At 42.1% G+C, this 7,815-nt stretch overlaps 1 protein-coding gene across 2 annotated transcripts; it reads left to right on the forward strand.

The window, feature by feature from the left end:
• Nucleotides 1-1,385: 1,385 nt before the first annotated feature.
• nkain1 (sodium/potassium transporting ATPase interacting 1) lies at nt 1,386-7,343 on the forward strand. Of its 2 annotated transcripts, XM_062529491.1 has the most exons (9): nt 1,386-1,503; nt 1,744-1,800; nt 2,000-2,295; nt 2,602-2,739; nt 4,265-4,345; nt 4,664-4,861; nt 5,312-5,372; nt 5,470-5,551; nt 7,108-7,343. In XM_062529491.1, exons 3-9 carry the CDS (start codon nt 2,242-2,244, stop codon nt 7,109-7,111), a joined length of 618 nt encoding a protein of 205 aa, XP_062385475.1. In that variant the 5' UTR covers nt 1,386-1,503; nt 1,744-1,800; nt 2,000-2,241; the 3' UTR covers nt 7,112-7,343. The 2 variants fall into 2 exon arrangements, with proteins under 2 accessions (XP_062385475.1, XP_062385476.1); XM_062529492.1 differs by lacking the exon at nt 1,386-1,503 and having other exon boundaries at nt 1,682-1,800.
• Nucleotides 7,344-7,815: the final 472 nt, after the last annotated feature.

A 7,815-nucleotide genomic window follows, 5' to 3' on the forward strand; every position in this document is an offset into this window, starting at 1 on the left:
AGATCCATATTAAAAACAAAAAAGCATTCTCCTTTAAATATTCCTATGCAGATAGCACACAATTTGATCTCCCCTTTCAACTCGTTGTCTTCTGCAGTGGATGTTACTGAAAATAATTTCCTTCAGCTCAGGGAAAGCCTAATAGAGGTCACGTTGGTCCCCCTGATCCCTTTTATACTTCAAAACATCTGTGTCTCCAGCAGGGTAATGCTGTTTTGTGACCCTGTGCAAGATGAAGGTGATGAAGTAAACCGGCTAACAACTTCATACATTTGAATGTGGTTAATCCGTTTTGCCCAACCCAGTGTGAAGTGCCTGCTAAAGGGGCAATCCAATAAAATGCCAGAAAATGTTGAAAACATTTTGATCATTGTTAAAGCTGAAAATATTCAAGTTTAAGAATCAAAGGTTTGTTTGTATGCATATTCTTAAAAAATGACACAAACTGAATACTGAATCACCGACAATGACACAAACCGAATGAATCTAATAGTCAACAACTAATCGATTAATCAATTTATTGTTGCAGCCCTGATCCCTAGTCAAATTAAACAGGCCTAAAATCATGAATTTGAGGATTTTATTACAAAATTTGGGCTATAATATATACAACAATAGGCCTGTATATTGTAGCGTGCCAGCATAGGCAGTCACTAGTTATGAGTTCCCACAATGCTGTGCGAAGCATATGTGAATGTTAATGTTGATAACTGTTGAGTACTACAATGTTGTTTACGGTAATGCATTATCTTGAATGTTGTGGCTGTGTTCTGTAGTCACTAGAGTGCTTATTACTGGTGTGTGCTTCTAGCACAGCCTTATACAGAGGTACAGTCCTGGGGCATTAGGGCCGGGTCTGTCCCTATGTGTATGTTCAGTGTCATGGAGATTTAATTAAAGCACTCTGAAGAAATCATTCCCGCTCTTTATTACAAAACGCTACAATATTCTACCCCAATAATGGTTTAATTATTGTTTAATGATTGTCACTTCCTTTTTATGTCAAATGTTAATTATCTTACTTAATATGGTTTAATTTGCATTTGGAAGGTATGTTATAAGATATCAAAAAGTGGTTCTCAATGTCCTATCAAATCAACTTTTGAGTAATATTACAGTATGTGGCACAAAGATGAACGATGAACACCATTCTCCTGGCATCCTGTGCGTGTTGTCACTCAACCTAGTTTACATACAGTTTAGGCTATACACCACTCATCAGTGCATGAGTATCTGCCATAGTATACTGTAGTCTCTAGCCTATTGGCCTATTGATCATTGTGTGTGTGTGTGTGTGTGTGTGTGTGTGTGTGTGTGTGTGCGCGCGTGCGTGTGTGTGTGTGTGTGTGTGTGTGCGCCTATGGGTTGTGCAATGGAGGAGACCTTTGGAAAATGTTGCTTTGTGCATGTAGCCCATGCATCTCATCGATTTCGTTGTGTAGGCTACAATGTATAGAGTATAAAGTAGGCGTGTTTCCACCCGCCTTTGACACTTGTATGTTGGTAAGGACTTGGGAGATTAAGAAATGGTGCTCCTTTGTCCCTAAAGTGGCCTTATTTTGACCTGTTCTGTAGATCTTTTACGCGGCTTGTTTGATTAATGTGAGATGTTCCTTGTGTTATCTACCCCGCGCTGTCGGTAGCGCGCATGAGCCGTGGGCTCTCAGACGGAGGTATACTCCTTCGATGTGTCTGTAGACGGAGGTTGGCTGGTTGTCTGACGCCTCTTGTTTTCATCGACAGTGAAACTAAAACAGGGAATTCGTCTGCCTTACTGCTTGAGACAAAATCGACACACCGGTGAGTTAGACCAGTAAGGTAGTTAGGTCTTGTAGCCTATGTTCTCATCTTGGCTGTTTTGGTCGAGGGACATCGATTTCGACCCTGTATGATGTGATGTTCATTTCTCCCTCTCTTCATCGTACACCATTCTTCTGTCCGTTTCTCTTTTTTTGCACCTTGTGCTACCTTGCCATGCTCATTCTCACTCCAAATGAAGGCGTGGCTGCTCCGGTGTTTCACGTTGTGGTAGGACGTCGCAGAAACCGCGGCTCTGGAGGACTTTTCGGAAGAAAACCTGAACGGAAAAGACCCATTGGGCAGTATGATAAAGTCACAAAGAAGCCGTGAGCTGGGTCCGGTAGCTCGCTGATAAACAGAACCGGAACATCTTGGACCTTAGGGTAGACCGCAGGCTCGAAGCACCAACGGCCCGAAATTCGGGTTTAAGCGCGCACGATCATGGCTTGGTGCGACGGGAGGTGTACCCTTATTGTGATATGCAGCTTGCAGCTGGTAAGTGTATGCAGCAGCAAAGGCATTCTTGCAAGTATGATACTTAAAGAGTGCCCTGCGATTCTGTTATCTTTTACCTCGTATATATCATATGGTTTTTAATTGTAGACCATGTCATCAGTAGTAAGGTATGGCGTAGGCCCAACATTAGATGTGAGAATTTAACAATAGTGCTCTTTTTAGAATTCATCTGCTTTTACACAGGCCACTAGGCTCTGACTGGCAGCAGTTTCCATGGAAACAGCTGCACCAATGCAAAGGCTGTGTACAGTGTGACATTTAATTGTGTGGTCCGTCTGTGTGTAGGTGGCTGCACTACAGAGACAGGTCATAGATTTCCTTGGCTACCAGTGGGCCCCTATCCTGGCTAACTTCCTGCACATCATGGCTGTCATACTGGGAGTGTTTGGCACTGTCCAGTTCCGCTCACGTTACATCATACTGGTGAGATACTCATGTTGCGCACGCACGCACACACACACACACACACACATACACACATACAGTTACTTGGGTTCACATTCACATGTCAGATTTTAGCATCATGTAATCAATTTATTCTTAATTTTGTAGTCAGGCTGCCATATATTTAGCCTATAAATGGTGAACAAAACAGGCATTCATTGTTCATCCACCCCAACCTGCAGACTTCTGACAACCTGTTGTAAGCAGCAGACATATGGCGAATATGTTGCTCAGTCCAATCACTGCGCACACCCACGAGCAAAACAATTTACACTATGACAGCACAGATAATGAAGTAGAAGAACCTGATCAGAATGTAATCAGGAACTTCCTAAAGAGGCCTGGAGGCAACAGAGCCTATGCCGAGAATCTGTTGGCAAACATGTTTCACCATTTTAACAAGTGGACTATTGTTAGCTTAATGACTACCAACTACTGTTAGTGTGAGGTGTTGTTTCTGTTCATGTATATGTTTCTTAACAGACATGTTTGTCCAAAGCGCCTCACGACAATAACAATAAATATTACATTAGCATTCAAATGAATATAAAGTAAAGTCAAATGAAATGCTCAATCAAGATAATAACAATAATGACAATAATAATAGCAAGTCTTCATAATACCCATGACCATAATTCAAACTTTAGCCATACATACACAAATCTTGACTCGGTGAAGTGAATTGATGAATTAGATGCAAGGTAAATGGACGAGAAGAAAGACGCCCCTGTTCCCTTACTTCACCTGAGCATTGTGTGGATGTGCAGGGTTCTCCTGGGGTAATGATGGTACCTGGTTCACAGTGCTGCCTCTGAGGTGTTATTGTATTGTTCACTCATACTGCTCAACCCTGCAACATACTCTCTATGAGCTTTGTCTTCAACAAGAATTACACAAAGAGAGGGTTCATTGAATCGGTTTCCATCTAAAGACTCTCCCCCATGAGGAATTGATTAGTGTTTGGACTGTGCCATTGGAATCATCAGCGTTAGTCCTCCCGCTCTGCTCATTAGCCCCGACAGTGTGAGTGCTTCAGCTGAGATTAGCCGAGTGTTACAGACAGCTTTGTGTAAAAGAGGCCCAGTGCACAGAGCCATCTTAGTTTACCAGAGAATCAAGAGACCCTGGTGTACTAGATACATAGTGGGCAGTGCCATCTAGGGGTGGCAAAGCTTCTTAGGGTAGTCTCAACCCCTTGCCCCTCAGAAGCTGAGCCAGCGAAGCAAGAGGCCGGATTATCGACTACGCAAGTGTTTGATGTGCATAGAAATAAGGATTTAGATGTGTCTGATGGAGGATTACAACGTTAATAGCCTTGCTCAGAATTTTGTTGCTCAAATAAGATCAAAAGTAGGATTATTCTAACGTTACGTTATTCCGATCGGTGTGTGTTTGCAATGAAATGCCCACACATTTTAATGTATTGATTGGGAATCACACATTTAGCTTACTCTTCCCTTTCCTCCATCTTGTCTCTTTCCTTCTCCTTGTGCTACCCTGTCAGTATGCAGTCTGGTTGGTTATCTGGGTTGGCTGGAACTCCTTCATCATCTGTTTTTACCTGGAAGTGGGACATCTCTCACAGGTGAGTGTATTTGCGATGGGCGTAGTCGTATGTAAGTTAAGGTGTCCAGTGGGGGAAGTCTGAGCTGCTGAGCTTTTGGATGCCTTCGCTGAGGTATTTTGGTCATATACTGTACCTTCAGATTCAGAGTTTGAAAGAAGCTCAAGGAATCCATAATGGTGGACAAGTAAGCGTAATTATTGGAAGGGTCAGCACCAGTAATTCAATTTAGAAGACAGTGCTGACATACCCATCATACAGTTCACCTCCTAGAGAATTCAACAGTTTCGTTGACTACAGTACTTCCTCTCAGAGAGTTTGTCACTTTGTTGTTTTCAGGATAAGGACTTCCTGATGACATTCAACACCTCCTTGCATCGCTCCTGGTGGATGGAGCACGGCCCTGGGTGCCTGGTAACAGCTGTTCCCGACTCTCCATTGGCTCCTCAGGATCACCATGTGATAACCATCAGTGGCTGCCTCTTAGATTATCAGTACATAGAGGTGGTCAGTGCTGCCCTGCAGGTCTTCCTCGCTGTGAGTGCACAGTCCCGCAACTGCTAATGGCCGGGTTTCCCAGATTCGTTAAGAAGCTCTTTTTTTTTTTTTTTTTTTCAAGATATTTTTTTGGGCTTTTATGCCTTTAATGAGATAGGACAGTGTAGGGTGACAGGAAACGAGTGGGAGAGAGAGTAGGGTGGGATCCGGAAAGGACCACGGGGCGGGAATCGAACCCGGGTCGCCGGCGTGCGGTGCAGGTGCCCCAGCCAGTCGCGCCACGACTGGGGCCAGTTAAGAAGCTCTTAAGTGCTAAGAACTTCTTAGGAGCGTTATCAGAACGTTCTAACAATGCTCCTAAGAAGTTTTTAGCACTTAAGAGCTTCTTAACGAATCTGGGAAACCCAAACCAATGCCTATTGTGTTGTTTTTGTCTATCAGATTGACTGAACTGCTCATTTCCTTTCTCTCCCCATCTGTCACATCCAGCTCTTTGGCTTTGTGTACGCCTGTTACGTGAGCAAAGTATTCCTGGAGGACGAAGACAATGGTGAGCGTCCATTGATGAGCTGATTGAGTGGTGTTGTTGTCTTTTGCCATTTGTTACATCGAAGCACAGCATCTGAATTGTCCTCTTTCCTTCCCAGTTGATTTCATTGGTGGATTTGACTCCTATGGCTACCGTGCTCCCCAGAAGAATTCACATTTGCAGCTACAACCCCTCTACACGTATGAACAGCCTTTCCTTTATCAGTGAAACTAGCATCTACTGTATGTTATCAACCGAAGCTAGTCACTATACTGTGTTACAGAGAGCCTGCAGGCTCTCTAGAGGCCAGTACATTGACTGTGAGGAGGCAGCAGGGTGGTTGATTGCCTACCATGTACAAACATACGTTAGTCTATGTAGATGGTGTTGATATGCTGTGGAGAAGGTGCTCCTACTGTACACAGTTTGAATAGTTTATTATTTCCCCTCACAGCCATTATTTCCTCATTCCTTCTTTTCTCTCTACCTCTTATCCCTTCTCAGTGGTAAGATATAAATATGAGCCATCTTTGGTTATCTATCTATTCCTGTGATGTTCAAAGCAATTCTTCATTCCCCTAGACACCTTTTATTTCTTTTAGTTCCTACTGCTTTTGTGCTAATGCAAATGTCTTTGATATCATCTGAGAGACATACATTGTATTGTTTGTTACAGCATCTATCTGTGTTTCAAAGCAAGCAATCCCTCATGTCATCTCACCATGCCTTCTCATTTAAATTTCAGAGTTCTTTTATATAGCCTACTGCTATAAACAGGGACAATTTGCTCAAGGTGCTTCACAAAAATCAAGATTGAATCCCTTAGGCCAATGTTGCGTTGGAGATGCGTAAAATAAAAAGATTAACAATGTAGGACATACAGTATGGACAAAGAGGGCAGAAGAGATTTGAACAAAAGACAGTTCTGGAGGAACCCAGTGAGCTGGATGCATTCATTTCCAGTTGTACATAGAGCTCTCTGTTAATATCTACATTAGAATACTGTACCATTTCAGGGTTTACAGTATGTACAACTGACCATCTGCAAAGCAGTGTACAGTGCTTTGGGCTGTACATGTTTAAATCATAGCTGTCTAACAGTGTATTAAAATGTTGGCAGTTTGACAGATGACAAGTGAAGCACACCAGTAGGTTAAGGAGCAAGGCAGAGAGGAGGGACTGAGGGGCAGATGTATGAAGATATTAAAAATATTGACTTTTTTTTTACTTCACCAGGTAAACAGCACCCATCACCACTCATTCACTTTGTACAGTGTCGTACACTTGGTGTGGTTCAACAAAAACAGAATCAGATTAGGAGAGATTGTGGATGCCATACGGAGATGTATTGTATGGGTTTTGGTTGTGGTACTTTAGATGATGATGATGATGATGATGATGATTTCATAACATTAATGGCTCTACTACAGAGGAGAAGAGAATGAGACAGGACAGCCTGGCCAGATAACAGAACAGAGAAGCGGAGAGGTAGAGGAGGGGAAGAGGAGAAGAGGAGAAGAAACGAGTAGGGGAACGATATTAATTGTGCCCTGCTATGCAGCTAGTGAAGACTCAGGACCACATCCTACCTCTAATCAATATGTCGATGCAGCTTGAGAATGAACAAAGTGCACTGTTGTAGACTGTAGTATCCTCTTTTAAAATCCATACATTTCTGTGCGTAGTATGCGTGTGGTTTGTACTGTATGTATGTATGTACCGAACGGTTTGATTCCAAGTATGTTTTCTTTTACAGGTGACGGTTTCTCAGATCCTCTGACCCTTGATGAGGAAAGAGAGTTGGCATCACGCAACTCTTCAGATCGCTGCGAGCTCTGATAGTGGGATGAATAAATTACAATAAACTTTAGTAACTGTGTAACTGTGTTGTTCATACCGTATGATACTACTGCTACATGGTTTATTATGTTGTTCACAATCACAACAGACTCAAGCTTGCTAGTACACATGCACTCAAAAGACATTTGGTCTGTTGTACTGCAGTATGCCATGTCAAAAAGGTTTTCAGAAGGTGCTGCAGTCTCTGGGTTTAAAAACGGTTTAATGGAACTTAAAATAACTCAAGCAATATAAAATGTATGAATCATGAGTTGTAATTGTTATAGCCTTCTGGTTGTCAAATGTTACATTTTTGGACAGCCAAAAAATGGGCGCATCAAAATGATTCAGCATCATTTTCACTGTGCTGACTGAGTGAATCACTGTATCTAGAGACCCATTTTACTGACCACTACTTACACAATAAAGTGGGTTAATCTCATCCTAGCTGTTAATAAAAAGTTTTTTCACACATCTAAACCAGATTATAGTGGTCTGCACTGAAGCTTTCCATTATAGAAATGTCATTATCTTGTGTTGTAAAAAGGATTTTTATATATTGTCGCCATTACGTCCATAAAAAAAAAAAAACATTAAACCAATGCACTGGTTAACAAATGTAGAT

Source organism: Sardina pilchardus, chromosome 24, assembly GCF_963854185.1.
Source record: "Sardina pilchardus chromosome 24, fSarPil1.1, whole genome shotgun sequence".
Lineage (NCBI taxonomy): Eukaryota > Metazoa > Chordata > Actinopteri > Clupeiformes > Clupeidae > Sardina > Sardina pilchardus.

Excerpts from the sequence above, each read along its gene's own strand:
- nkain1 (XM_062529491.1), top strand. The coding sequence starts at position 2,242 with ATGGCTTGGTGCGACGGGAGGTGTACCCTTATTGTGATATGCAGCTTG. Across the intron at positions 2,296-2,601 it reads TGATATGCAGCTTGCAGCTG|GTGGCTGCACTACAGAGACA; the intron begins GTAAGTGTATGC and ends GTCTGTGTGTAG. Across the intron at positions 4,862-5,311 it reads CCCTGCAGGTCTTCCTCGCT|CTCTTTGGCTTTGTGTACGC; the intron begins GTGAGTGCACAG and ends TGTCACATCCAG.